At 40.0% G+C, this 15,550-nt stretch overlaps 1 protein-coding gene across 1 annotated transcript; it reads left to right on the top strand.

The window, feature by feature from the left end:
- The first annotated feature begins 1,065 nt into the window (after positions 1-1,065).
- bace2 (beta-secretase 2) lies at positions 1,066-13,618 on the top strand. The gene is made up of 9 exons (XM_066699590.1): positions 1,066-1,650; positions 6,732-6,820; positions 7,245-7,461; positions 8,168-8,299; positions 9,083-9,217; positions 9,974-10,075; positions 10,379-10,528; positions 11,340-11,508; positions 11,851-13,618. Exons 1-9 carry the CDS (start codon positions 1,294-1,296, stop codon positions 12,099-12,101), a joined length of 1,602 nt encoding a protein of 533 aa, XP_066555687.1. The 5' UTR covers positions 1,066-1,293; the 3' UTR covers positions 12,102-13,618.
- Positions 13,619-15,550: the final 1,932 nt, after the last annotated feature.

Raw genomic sequence — 15,550 nt, 5'->3', positions numbered from 1 at the left:
ATCACTATGGCAGTATATTACATAAACACATGATCAAATTTGCTTGCAAAAAGAGGAGGAATTATCCCATTAAACCAACATATGCCAAGGCGCATATAACACTCATGCAGCTTCCCTGGTTAGACTGACTGTCTCATCACCAACCCCCATCAGAAACACTTCAAACACTGACCTCTCTGTTAGTCATTGTGTTGTTTATGCTCCGAATCAAGGCAAACAAACTGGTTGACCAAAGATACTTAAAAGTGTTGGGGTTCAGGGGATAAGTTGGACTATTTACTTGAGGCCTAGAGAGGAGAAACTGAAAGAACCTTTAATGTGGGTCCCAGTTCTGTAGCTACTGTAAACATGTAAGACAATACTAATCAAATGCATCTTAAAAGCCTCGTAACTCATTGAACAGGATAAACATTACATGACTGGTACCCAAACACAATGTACATGTCTACTGTACACACGATATATCCATTGCTTTTTGAGTACGAAAGCAGCTCACTGAATCCGCTCTTGCTCAAATAATGCATCATCGTGTTTACCTTCTGGGAGAGGCTACTGGGGAATAGCAGCTATGGGGAAAAGCCAGGTGTTTTTTCATTTTATCTCCGTGTATATTTATAGCCCTAACCCGAGACCAAGTCATAACCCTAGCTGTATTAAAGAAGCACAGTTAAGAATTGAATTTCACCCCAAAGTGGCTATTTCCACCATTTCCCTTCTCAGGCCTGCTCTGACACCTACCCCAAAGGACCTCATGCAACTGGCAAAACCGGCCTTTTCTCGTTTGAAAATACTTTCTAACTTTCATATGTGAAAAGAGGCAAACATATTTTCCAACGTGGCCACAATGTTGCGAGGTTAAGTATAATGGTCGCGTTCGTGCAGCGTACATGTCCGCGTTTCTGCGCGGGTCTGCGCGGATCCACCAATGGGAGCGCTGGGATTCTGCAGATCTGCGCAGAACGGCGGAAATCTGCGCTACAACAACGTGACCAATCAAAGGCTGCATAGATCGGCCCTTTCCACCTCCCCCCCGCTAAAGTAAAGGAATTTAACAAACTTCGGCCCCGTGAATCGTCATATCCGTCCCATGGCTATCGGGAAGGTCTTGGAAATAAAGCCAATTTTTGTGTGTGTTGTTAATTAAGAGAGAAGTATCCGGTATGTTGCAGTGTTTGTTCTCTTCCTGAGGTTCGGCTCTTTGTTCCCATCAGGCGAAGGATCGGAAAAGTTTAGCTCAGTCTGCAGCACTTGTCATCATGTTTCACCCAAACACACAGGACTGCGCTGTGATCCATGGCTGCACCCTCTCCGTTTGGATTTAACTTGCGTTTTCCTGGCCATCCCTGCCGTGCTGGCGGACATTGGGGGCACATGAACATGGCCCTACATGTATTCTGGTTGGTTTTGTTGTTTAGGACTTGTAACTCTCAGTTTACTTTCCCCCTCAAATGTTTCCCTGGAAAGTTCATGTCCTCCGTGGATTTGGATCTGAGCCCCCTGCAGAAGAACAACGGGACCCCCACAGATGGGCTCTCTCTGGCTTCAGACCCTGCTGGCCAAGTCAGCTTTTTATCCATGTTAAACAACTTAATGGGCGATTCTGGCAGGGGTTACTATATAGAGATGTCGATTGGGACTCCTGCACAGAAGGTAAGCTATGAAAGCAAGTGTTTCTTGACTTTATTTATAGTGTAAGTTAAATCCTATTCTTTTGAACTCAATAGTACCTGCTACACAAATACAATCCAACTTATGTATCCAGGAAATGCAAAGCTAGTTATGCATGTGTAGAGGGGATATTTGTTTCTTTATCTAGCATACTCTGCCCTGTCTGTTTCTCCAGAATAAGTAAATTACACCAGTTTTATATATATATATATATATATATATATATATATATATATGCTGAGATATCAGCATTGAGTTATGATTTTGGACAGTAGTAGCAGGCATTGCTAGTGTAGATCTTTTCCAGTTTTAAGTGTTGAGGTGTCTTTTGTCCAATCTAATGTTCACCTTTTTATACCTCAGGCTATGCCATTGTTAAATAAAAAAAAAAATTCTTGGGGTCAAGTACAGTGCCAGGTTTTCTTGGGGTCACTAGATCAGTGGGGTCAGTGGTGACATCCCTGCAGGTGAAGCCCCCTGGATGGAAAGAGAAACAGAGGGAGACCAGGCTTACACACGCCAGTAAGAGATGTCATGCAGGTCTAGAAATGTATTTGGAGGGTGTAAGGTAAAGCAATACGTGATTTATTAGAAGCCTTGTGGAGTATTAGAGATGCTCTTTTGGGAAAAGCAAAACAAATGTGGGCAGACCTCATATCTGATGAGGGTTAGACAGGAGGATTGGCAATGGGTGCAGAAAGTCCTCTTCTCCAAGGCTGGGCTGGTGGCCTTACCAGACTGATGCTGTTCAGACCTGCTGGTCCTTCCCTGAGGAACTGGCGCTGTTCCCCTTGTCCTTAGACGAGACGCTGAAAAAGTGTGTATATAGGATTTCAGTTCTTTATTTTATAATGCTTTTATATGCTTGCCTCGTGCAATTTCCTTCTTGCTCCTGATGAAAAGGGAAATTTCCCTCAGGCAACGCGTAGATCTCTTGGTGCTGGTGATCAGACTGTATTATTGTGCTTTTAAGTAAATGGTACAAGTTAAAGTAGTTGTTAATATCTGCATTCACCATTATCTCCAGTATCACCAGTGATCCAGTATGGAAAACACTCAAGGGGGACTCTGGGTTTTTCTGTAAAGAAAACACATCGGCTATTATCTTGTCGTTTGGTCTTAAAACAGACCATTTTTTTTCTGTAATTGATGACAAGAATGCGTTAATATCAGGATATAATTTGGCAGCCACCCCATTACACAAACATGAAGCACAGAAGGTACTTTATGTTCCAAGTAGTCTTTTGCAAGTTGTCTGGGCTGGAGGTTTTTATTTGATGCCTCAAGAGACTTTCCTGTAATACACATTGATTTGAAAGGTTGCAGCATTTTTGGATATGTGAGGAATGAGAAGCGTTGCTGCATCAGGCATGAGATGGGAGGGAAGGCAGGATGTTTTGTGGCCACAGGCGGACACTAGGCTGCAGTGTGGTCTTTCTTGAGATCCTGAGCAAACCCATGATGCCCTGCAGTATGGGCTGTTAGCTCGGTCAGGCCTGGCTCACATGATGCACTATGGGCCTCCCCTGGAGTTACCGAGGCAGCTGACAAGGATTAATTAAAAACAAAGGGATAAAATAAGCTTTTTTTTTTAATGGCTATACAGATGTTTTCTTTTTTTTGTTGGAAGTGGTCAGGTGCTTATTTTGCACACAGTTCTAGATCCCTGACCTTCTACAACTCTTCCCTTAATATTGTGGCTTTTCCCAATATCTAAACATCTTCAATTTATTCAACTACTTCTCACTATGAAAATATAGTGTGAAAAAATTCAAATTATTTCACGGAACCAAATATTTAAGTCAAATAACGTTTACTAGCTTGTATAAGTGTAACCTTACAGAGATGTGGTTAAAATAATAATGCATGTCTGTCAAGAGGTGTTACGTGTTTCAGGGTTTCATCTATATGTAAAAATGATCCTTTGTAAATAAACTACATCGCAGAATTTGCCTACTAGAACAATATCTAGATCTTTTACAGATACACCACCACACACAATCGCATGCATTAATACATATAAGATACACTGGCATCAATATGTTGATGCACCACACAACTCATGTCCCATTTAAGGAAGGGCCTTTTCCAAAACATTTGGTCTTATCTACTAACAACAAAGTTATTTATCATGTTATATGCACTGTACTACATACAGTGAGGGAAAAAAGTATTTGATCCCCTGCTGATTTTGTACGTTTGCCCACTGACAAAGAAATTATCAGTCTATAATTTTAATGGTAGGTGTATTTTAACAGTGAGAGACCGAATAACAACAAAACAATCCAGAAAAAGGCATTTCAAAAAAAGTTATAAATTGATTTGCATGTTAATGAGGGAAATAAGTATTTGACCCCTTCGACTTAGTACTTGGTGGCAAAACCCTTGTTGGCAATCACAGAGGTCAGACGTTTCTTGTAGTTGGCCACCAGGTTTGCACACATCTCAGGAGGGATTTCTTGAGCAGGGGGACCTTGCGGGCGCTGCAGGATTTCAGTCCTTCAGGGCGTAGTGTGTTACCAATTGTTTTTTTGGTGACTATGGTCCCAGCTGCCTTGAGATCATTAACAAGATCCTCCCATGTAGTTCTGGGCTGATTCCTCACCGTTCTCATGATCATTGAAACTCCACGAGGTGAGATCTTGCATGGAGCCCCAGACCGAGGGAAACTGACAGTTATGTTGTGTTTCTTCCATTTGTGAATAATCGTACCAACTGTTGTCACCTTCTCACCAAGCTGCTTGGTGATGGTCTTGTAGCCCATTCCAGCCTTGTGTAGGTCTACAATCTTGTCCCTGACATCCTTGGACAGCTCTTTGGTCTTGGCCATGGTGGAGAGTTTGGAATCTGATTGATTGATTGCTTCTGTGGACAGGTGTCTTTTATACAGGTAACGAGCTGAGATTAGGAGAGTCCCTTTAAGAGAGTGCTCCTAATCTCAGCTCGTTACCTGTATAAAAGACACCTGGGAGCCAGAAATCTTGCTGATTGATAGGGGATCAAGTACTTATTTCCCTCATTAACATGCAAATCAATTTATAACTTTTTTGAAATGCCTTTTTCTGGATTTTGTTGTTGTTATTCTGTCTCTCTCTGTTAAAATACACCTACCATTAAAATTATAGACTGATCATTTCTTTGTCAGTGGGCAAACGTACAAAATCAGCAGGGGATCAAATACTTTTTTCCCTCACTGTATGATATTTTCCTCCCTTATTTGAAGGGGGCTAAACATGAAAGCTTTAAATGTCAGAGTTTGAGTACTGCCACCTACATGAAGTAATCATGTCTTCAGAAGGAAGTGGGGATTAGGACAGTTGTAATCTGTGTTTTGGTTAAGAAGTGGGTTATGACGTATTGGCCCAGTTTTATGTGGGGTTGGGGGGGGGACATTATCATGTAGAATTCCCGTCTCTACTAGTTCATGAACCATCCCTTCTCTACCTTTTGTGCATATCAACAAAAATGAAATACCCAAACCTTACAAACATCCAAACCCAGTACTTGATGGCACATTCCCCATTATGAAATTGTGAAATGTGCCACATACTAGTGGTCACGGAATGTAACGAATTTCTGATACATTTAAGATAATCGTGTTACAGAATTATTTCAAGAAGACATGGAAGGTAATTTGAGAAGCTATCAGTCAAGTAAGGCGCTCTGTGTCTGTGCTCCTACCTTCACTGACCCTTTCTGCTAAGTTTGTTTCATGAGCAATGAGTGAATTAGCGTGATCAGAATGAATCAGCATTTGAAGCCATTGTTTGTCAACACTCCCCGTTTCCCGGTTAGTGCTCCTGATATGCCGCGGCTGCAGAAGGAGGCTGAAAGCAGGCCTACCCGTGATGTAATTAAGGATCCTTGTGCTAAACGAGCCAGTATTCAAATGAGCCACTAATTGCCACATCTGTTAACCCGTTGAAGAGGACGAGGTGTCACTGGAGTGTTTCACATCTGCTAATTGGTACAAACAGGTAGCAGATGCATCCTCTATGACTGAGTGGCTGCCAATTAGTGGTGTGAGCGCAATGAGGGGTGATTAGCCAGGCGCGCTGACTGTGCATGTGTGGGGGGGTGGGTAAGACCGATTCAGTGTCGGCTCTGCCAAAATGTTAAAAAAAAGGGGAGAAATGCCCTGCAAGTATAAGTATAAGATCTTGCATTTCTGTCTTACGAGTTTCACATCAAATTTGTTGAGAATGACACTCCTGTATGTATTCGGTTGTGGTTCCCTATTTTCTACAGCTTTCATTAAAATGTGACTCTTATGCTTTGGCATTACTGGCTAATGTAATGGATAGTCAATATCCTTATTTGTTTTTGTTGTTGAACAGGTCTTGCACCTTTCCTGTTAATGTTTGAGGACTCTAACAATCTGATCTAAGCATTCATAGGCAGTATTTACTTATCAAATGTAAATCTTAGTTACAAGGAATTCAACATGGTCACATATCTCTGAAAACCATATTTCGCTAAATGCTGCAGATGTCTTTACCTCCAGCAGAAGACTGGACTATGGAAAGATCTTAATGCTACTTGCATTGTGCGCGGTCCCCTTTATTCCAAGGGGCCTCAGATTGCTTGTTCTTCATCAAATTAAAGTGCTCAGTAAGCGAGTTAAATAGCCTAACAAGATTTAAAAAGGCAGTTAGCTGGAAAATAAACTCCCTTGTAAAGTGCAGCAGAGGAAGAACTATGCCAATAGCCCTGTTAATGATGAGAAATGCTTTTAATGTTCCTTTGGCGTCTGTAACTGAGATTACAATCGTCTGTTAACCGATTAGTTCATGCTTCTTGATCTATTGTCAGAGGTGACATCATTCCAGCTGACTCCCTTGTGACTGTAGTCGGTGCTTCACAATATAGGTCCAGAATATATTCTGCAAAAGATGTAGAACAATGATTTTGAATGGGAATTAACTAGTCTATACTTTTCCATTTCAACCCCAAAATCAGAACTACGATTGACAACTGTTTAATGAGTTGCAAAGAAATTGTTAGGCTGGTTTGTTCATCCTGCAGTGATAAAGTTGTAATTATATACCCATTATGTTTTACAGCTGAATATATTGGTCGATACAGGAAGCAGTAACTTTGCAGTGGCTGGTGCTCCAGATCCCTACGTCACACACTTTTTCAACAGTAAACTGTAAGCAGCAAGTATACCTGGTCTGTTGACAGTTACATTAGCAGTTTACCAACCCCATTTTAGGCCTGAACAACAGCCTGAACCCCAACCCCAAAATGTAAAGCGAGGGCCTTATAAATCTACACCAATTGAGTGCAGTCAGTAAGCAAAGCAACCTTAACCTTTTAAAAAGCCTATGTTTACTGGGGACTCTAACCCAGAGAAATATGCAACCCTAATTTGTTTCCTACATTAAACTGCATAAGTAAATTATGTAAATAATGCTCTCTTAACAACCTCATGTAATATAGAGACTTGAAAGGCTCACATAAGAAGTATACATGCAGAGCTTTAACCCCCAGTCTAAAGAGGGGAATAGCTCCCTTGCATGACCATGTAACACAGAAACTAAATAAATCTTAGACCCAGTCTTTTTCTTTCTCAGCTCCACTACCTACACACCCAGTTACAGGTCCGTGTCTGTGAGATACACACAAGGGAATTGGGAAGGGGAACTTGGCACCGACAGAGTTTCTATAACGAAAGGACCAAGTAGCACCATTACTATCAACATTGCTTCCATCCTGACCTCAGACGGTTTCTTCTTGCCAGGGGTGAGCTGGCAAGGTATTCTGGGACTGGCCTACCCAATGCTGGCTAGGGTGAGTGGACATGCAATGTCTTTAACATTATACCGGTTGGTATGTCTTCCTGCTGTGAGGACCAATAGAGGAAGTGCAGTATTGTACTAAGGTGTGACACAATTTGAAGAACAGTTCAGTGTTATCAAAAAGTAAACACTGGCTGGGTGTCTCAGCATATTTGAAAGGTCCAAAGTGGTAAGATTTTTACTATTTAGTTGTGGACAAACCATACAAAAGAACATAAGAACAGTTTACAAACGAGAGTAGGCCATTTGAGTATCTCTTCAAACATAAATAAATTATTATCTGATATCAATTGTATTTTATTTGCTTGTTGTACTTTGTCTGGAGTCTGATAGAGGCAAATATATTTAAGAACATGCTGATCAATTGCTAATTTATTATGAATGTTAAATTTGTGGTAGTTATGTGCTTATTAGTTTTCCAAGGTTAGCACCCCTTTTAATGCACAACTTGTGCTTGCATGCCAGCGATCTCTAATCTGAATACATTATCATGGATGACAATTTGTGCTTGATATATCCTTCATCTTGGCAGTTGATTTTTGCCCAATACTGAACTAGAACTTAATCTCTGTTGAAGTGCTTTCAGAGACTTTAATAAACCACATACGTTTCAGGGAAAACCTAACAATGTCTCTGGCCCTGGAATTTCCAGTGGACCAGTCCCAAATGAAAGCCCTCGAATGTTGGATGTCTTTCAGCCGGATGCATCGGTGGAGCCTTTCTTCAATTCCTTGGTGGAACAGGCGGCCATTCCCAATGTCTTCTCGCTCCAGATGTGTGGCTCGGGTGTGTCAGCAGCCAGTGATACCGAACCGGCTGTTGGGAGTCTGGTGAGTGGTCTGGACTTTGGTAATATCCCGGTGCAAAGCAGATTTGCTGGGTAAATAGAGCTGGACTTCCTATTGCCCATCATACCCTGGGGATCCTTGTTGTTTTCTCCTAATATGTATTTTATTCGGACAACAGTGATGGAAAACCAGTTGTATCATTCACACTCACACTCACACTCATGCACTCACTCACAACCTGGGATATGACTAGTTCTCAACAGATAAATGTTTCTATTACAAATAAGCTGAGGGAGCTTCTGGCTTCCCTGTGAAGTTGATCAGCAATGACTAAGTTGAAATATCCCATATGCCTGGGCCACCAAATTAAGTTAGGGAGTGGCTAATTAAGCTAAAAGCACATCCCTTTGGAGAGGGCATCTGTCACTCTGATTGTGTAGCTCATGAAGGGTCAGCAGGTCGAGCCACGAATATGAACTGGTGATACCGGAGCAGACGGTTCAACAGGGCAGAAGAAGTGAGCATCTCAATCTGCCTTCTCTATAGCAGTGCTGCTTGCTGGACTACCTGGAGAGCTTGAAGCAAATGTGTGGCAGCCTCTATGTAGACCAACTAAAACACACAGCATGAATCATCAAATTATGTATGACAAAACACTAATTGTACTGATACTACAGCATAGTTAAACATATCTATAGATGATAGTATTAAACTTGATGTTACAACAATGCAATATAATTTTTATTAATGTATTTCTTACTGCATTAATACAAGTATTTATTTTTATGTTCAGGTTATTCATATGCATTAACGTTCCTGTTTCAGATCATGGGTGGGATCGAACCAACTCTGTACAAGGGGTCAATTTGGTACACCCCCATCAAACAGGAATGGTACTACCAAGTTGAAATTCTAAAGTTGGAGGTCGGAGGCCAGAATTTAAACCTGGACTGTAAAGAGGTGAGATTTTTGCAGAAAAGTTGCGGATAGGGGTTGTTTAGACTTTAGGAACATACATCTGTTTCTGGTAGTCTTTTTCAGGCTCACAGTTAGAGTATCTGTAGTTCTTCACATTTCAATTCAATGCTGTTTGTTAATTTACAACAGATATAAACCCACAAGAGCGTCAAATATTCCATCAATCTCTTATTTGTTTATTATACATCTATAATTGTTTAGATTTGCCCTCAGCCCAATGATTGACATCTTCAGAGAATCACTGTAGAAATATAAAGATTGTTGTTGTCGTTGATTTCTTCATTGGCATTTTGTATCGAATGCTGTTGAGTCGGTCCTATGAAACCCAGCTCATCTGCAGCTACAGGAACTCAATAAGGAACTGTTGAATGTCTGCTTTTAGCAAACAAACCCTCCTCTTTGTATTTCTTCTCAGAATAGGGAAAACGTTCAAGCCTGTTTTACAATGTCAGAAATTTGTTGCATAACGGGCTGCTGGCATTGACAGAGTCTGGATAAAGACTGTGTGAGAGCCTGACTTCATCGTATGAATTTGGACAACAAAGCAGAGTGTCTTTTAGCTATCAAGGACGAAAACTGACATCAACAAAAAAGGGGGGAAAAAAGAAATGCTCTGCCTGAAATTCCTATTTATAAAACCTTGTCAGAACAGGAGCAGCCATTAGAGGCTTTTGTCTGTTCAAGGCCTCGACTAAGAAGCCTATTGAATTTCCCTCTTTTCTTTTTTCCCCATGCCAGTACAATGTGGATAAAGCCATTGTCGACAGTGGGACCACTCTCCTGCGTCTTCCTGACAATGTCTTTGCTGCTGTGGTGGGGGCCATTATCCGCACATCCTTGGTAAGAGAGTGTAGTTTGGTGAACTCTTTAAGCCTTGACTGAGATTAGATTTTCCACTTCTCACATCCTTTTGTTAGGAGAAAGGCAACAGACCCATCGTTTCCAGCACTAAAATATGTCTGAAAACCTAGTGAAAGAAAATGGCAGTAATTTGTTACACATAATTTATGCTGAATGACTGAAAGAAGTACCCTCTATTGGCAGAAAATTGATTTATTACAGTGTACCTCGCATCTTGTAGTTTTTCTATAACTGTGTTAGCTTGCCCATCTCTTTGGAAGACCATTTTGTCATCGTTGGTAGGTCCAACAATTCTCAGATGGCTTCTGGACAGGCACTAAACTGGCATGCTGGGTGAAAGGGGAAACGCCCTGGAAATTCTTCCCCAAGATATCCATCTATCTGAGGGGCATGAACGCCAGCCAATCCTTCCGTGTCACCATAATGCCACAGGTGAGAAATCTCATGGGGAAATGCCATAACCCCTGCATAAAAAGAATCCAATTCCTTTCCGACTATAAATCTTTTCACCATATGATTTCTATTGAGCAGAGCATTTTCTACATCAACATTGCTTTGAAAAGAGGAATGCAGTAATGCACACAAAAACATGTTCAATACAGTCAATTCATGTACATTTAGGATTGTGTACCATTGTGTTACTTACCACTGGCAGCACCAAATAGATTATATTGCACAGGTCCGACATTGAATGCTGCTATAAAGTAACTGGTTAGATCTCCAGTTTTCAAAGATTTCAGAATCTACTACTACCAATGTCTCACTAGAGGGCAGTCATGTTTCATTAAAAGAAAGCCAAATAGCAGCAGGAAAAGTGTGGCAGGACCAAACCAAGATTATATGCATCATTGTTTGCTTGTTTTTGAAATTTTACAGTTCATCGATAATTCGGAGAGACTGAACTCTTGCATCCATGCTTTCTGGTCTTTATTTACTGCTTAACAAACAGATTCAATTGTTTAATTAGGAAAATGTTCTTGCATGACATGACAGTACTTGTCCAGGGACTCTGAGCAGAAATTTGGCCTAGTGCCTTAACCTAGTGTACAATCAGTCTTAACTCATGTGCATAGCTTCACTGCGCAGTATAACATAACCCACTGGGCAAACTGCTAATAGAAGGTAAAACGTCTTTTCTTAAGTATATGTGGTCAGGAAATGGTGAAACATTTGAACATAGCCAGCGTGTTTGTATAGCGGGTGGAGAGCGTTTTTTTCCTAATCTGTTTTGTATTCCCTTCAGTTGTATGTTCAGCCCATTGCGGATGTAGATAACACCCTGGACTGTTACCGGTTTGGCATCTCTTCATCTACCAGCGGGCTGGTGATTGGTGCCACGGTCATGGAGGGTTTCTACGTTATCTTTGACAGGGCTCAGAAGAGGGTGGGGTTTGCGGTTAGCACTTGTGCCGGTGAGTAAAATAAAAAATCAATAACATAAGGAGCTCCCAGATATTTTGCTATTTCATTCCTTGTTATTTTCATTGCTTTTACATTTTAAGGAAGTCCTATCTAAATAGACTTGAATACAGAACGGAGAGAAACAGAACACAGAAACAGGAGAACTAGCGGATTCACAAGCTGTCTGTCCGTCAGCAATCCTCATTAACCTCAGACATTGATATCCATCCTGTCCCTTAGAAGGTGTCCAAATTTACAAAAGTTCCCACACTTTACATTTTTTTTGCCTTATGAAATGCAGCATTCCCAGCTCGTGTTGACTTGGCCCCGCGTGTGTGTTTTCCATTCAACAGAGACAGGAGGCTTGCCCATCTCGGAGATCGCAGGTCCATTCTTGGCGACGGACGTGTCCTCCGACTGCTCCTCGGAGCCGGCCCTGCGGGAGTCCGAGCTGTGGCTCATCTCCTACTCTCTGATGGGCCTGTGCGCCTTCGTGCTGCTCATACTGGTCGTCCTCCTGCTCCTGCCCTGCCGCTGCGGCCGCGGGAACAACCCCGGAGAGCTCAACGACGAGTCATCGCTGGTCCGGAACCGCATCCGATAAACAGGAAGGGTGGTGGAGCGATGGGACAATAAACACTACTGGGATTGCCTGAAACCGAGAGAGCAGATTATTCTGGGAGGAAACCTTGAAAGCAATAAATCGGTTGTTTTTGGGCAATTATTACAGCTTTTTAATGATTATTGGTGCACTGCATAATTTCATAAAAAATAAGTGCACCATTCTTGGATAACTGACATTTCCACCAAAGATCATAGCCCTACAGAGATCACTTTATTGATGCATATCTGTTGATTTAAAGGATGAGGCACAAAGCCATTCTGACTTCACCAAACACAGAGGGAAGCCAGTTCAAACTCTGCCTTCAGCCGAATAACAAAATCTTAACCTCATTATTGCACTGAAATATACCTTCTAGTGATGCTCGGTTGAATGGTGTTACTGTATTGTTTAATGATAAACATTTAAGATATTGAGATTCTTATTGAAAAGCTTTCGATTGTTCATTTCAGAAGATAAAGTGAACCTGATAGCAGTGCCAGATTTCATGAGAATAGTTCACTTTATGCCATCCTAAGAATAGATTAACCAGCTTAGAAAATAGTTTTCTTGAATCATTCGATTTGTATATGTTCTGTTGTTCAATTGTGTCATGGCTTCTCTCTTGATAATATATTAGCAAGGCCTTAACTGTATAAATTAAGGAAAATATCTATTTGATTTAAACCTGCAGTATTTATTTATTGGAGAGAAGCTGACACCCAGTAAGACTATTCTTTGCACATAATTCTGACATTGGAATTTGTTTTCTGGAATTTGGCAGGAGATTCTGGGTTCTCTGTATTGAAGTATTTCATTTTAGAGAAATAACAATCTAAGCTTTGCTCAGTGACTGCAACTGGCGGGCCGAAGTCGTATAATTAAGATGTATTTATTTGTTGTTGATCTTGTGTTTGTGCATATTTAAAAGTGCAATTTGGTTTATCAGCTAGTTTTATTATTGGTGTATTTTTATGATGGAAAAATAGTGGTAACGTCATCTGAAAATGTATGAAGAATATGTCGGAACTAATCTTAAGGGTTTTTTTTTATACTACGAAGGTGCGTCTCTGTATTCAATAGTAATTTGCCAGTGTAGTTTGTAGACTTTCTAAAGTAATATTATGAACCTGAATGTTAACACCACAGAATCTGTAGCTCTTAGTGGAGGTCGTTGTAATTCATTGTTTCTGAATTAACCAGTGCAATATGTTTCTATGCCAGATAACATTTATTTAAATGTATAAAATCAAGGTCTGCAATTTTTTTGTTATGGCAGCAATGGCTGTTTGGATGTAATAATTAACCAATTTTATATCTGACAACATCACTGAAATTTCACAGAAAAATCACAGAATGCATACATATTTTATAGCTAATAAAATCAACATGTTACACTCCACTTCCATGTGTGCATACTGAGAATAGAAATTGTTTGTTTTGTTTGATGTTTTACTTATAATTTTGTGGGGGAGATTGAGAAATTATATATTAGTAAATAAATACAGCATACACCTGCATACTTTGTTTAATGGTCTTAACTTGCTACACCAAAAACTAACAAAACAACAAAAAAGCAATTTATTTTTTCTGATTTGTGGCTTTTGTCAATATGTCAACCCTCCAGTAAAGGTTCCAAGCATTAATAACAGATTCTTAATTCATTATACCACCTTATCAATATTTCATCATGAAATAGGATCCAACTTGAATTGTTTTTTTTACAACAGCTTCTCTACCAAAAACAAACTATATTGTCCTATACAGCAGAGACATGAGTAGGCCTGCTAATCTGCAATATAATGTCATGGTCAAAACTAAAAAATATATATTTATTTAATAAGTATCCGGTATCATTTGATATACCGATCTTAATCTATGTTGGGCCTAATCAATCATGGTATTCCAAATGGTTTTGATACCTTAAGTTGTATAGCAGTTGGTTGTACAACTTAGAGGTGTACAATGAAAATTCACCTGAAATAAGTTTAATTGTGCTCTGTACTAATCTCTGTCCTTGGGTAGGACTGAGTGTTTGCTGCAAGTGGAATTTTACCAAGACCCCTGTAGTCTGGTCACTGTTTGCTTTATAGACCATACAGCCAAATACAAGCAGACTGCGTTACACATTAGCTCCAAGACAAGATAGCTTCCTACAGTGTCTACAATTTAGCTATAAGCAAACCACCTTTTCACCTATTCTTGAATTTTTAAAACTGCAGTAGCATCTGCAAGGGTGACTTCTTGACCCAATAACAAACTCAGGGTAATTAAAAACAGAAGTCTATTTTTATTGTCAGATGAAATCCCCTTTGCATGTTCCTCCTTCCAGCGATGGCCTGGCGTCCCGTCCTGGGTGTATTCCTGCCTTGTGCCCTACGCTTGCCGGGATCGGCTCCAGCTTCCCCGCAACCCTCGCCTGGATAAGCGGTTTCGAAGATGGATGGATGTTCCTCCTTCATTTGAATTATTTTTACTAAACTGTGTATATGAGTGATTCTCACGAAATTCTCATTTCAGAGTGATCCTCTTTGAGATTTGTAAAAATGAGATTGACCAACAATTTTATTTGGAGTATGCTTAGTAGGGTCTGAAGTCACTATAAATGTTGATTTCAAAGAGACTACTTATTTGTATATATTTTAATGCTTTTTTTGTACCAAGTGAATTAAATTACAAGTGAACATTTACTGGGACATTTTTTTTTCACGGTTTTTTTAATTGCTAGCTATAGTAATGGACAAAATATAATTATTTATTTATATATTTTATTTTCAACATTAGTAGATATGCGACCAAAGCGGGTCCTAGATGCTCTGTCGGATGCAGTACCTACCCAGTTCTGAGAACTCTTCAACAGATTTTTCCAATTATGCCACTTACAACACCAACAGGGGAGCGATCATTCAGTGTGCTAAAACTACTCAAAACATATTTGCATTCCACAATGAAAGACAAAAGACTTAATGGGCTCATGCACCTGTACATAAATAAGTACCTCAAACTAATTTAAGGCGTCACAACAGGAGACTTGAATTCACCTAGAAACTCCTACATCAGCAGCAGAAACAGCTGATTTCCAATGAAAACACATATTTGTAGGAGGGGCACAAATCAAAAATTGTGCATCCTCATCCATTTAAAAGAAAGACATGGTTTATCATTTCAAGGAACACTAAACATTTTCCTATCACTGCAACACTATGCTGTAAACAGCCTAGTAAAAGCATAACTTTTGAATTTTTTGGATCTGCACCTTAGTGTCATAATGTAATGTAATTGTTCACCTGTGATATTTTCTCACTACCTGTCAACCTGGGCAACAACATAATACATTAATATGAATAATATTATCCATTAATATTACAGATAAAATTACAAGTTCAAGTTAAAATTCTGAGAAATATGCTTTTCGTCATTACTGCAAACTGAGATTCTTATTACCAAAATGG

The sequence above is a fragment of the Amia ocellicauda genome, chromosome 3 (genome assembly GCF_036373705.1).
Source record: "Amia ocellicauda isolate fAmiCal2 chromosome 3, fAmiCal2.hap1, whole genome shotgun sequence".
NCBI lineage: Eukaryota > Metazoa > Chordata > Actinopteri > Amiiformes > Amiidae > Amia > Amia ocellicauda.
The sequence above is the reverse complement of the archived record's forward strand: the minus strand, read 5'-3'. Positions and strand labels throughout refer to the sequence as shown.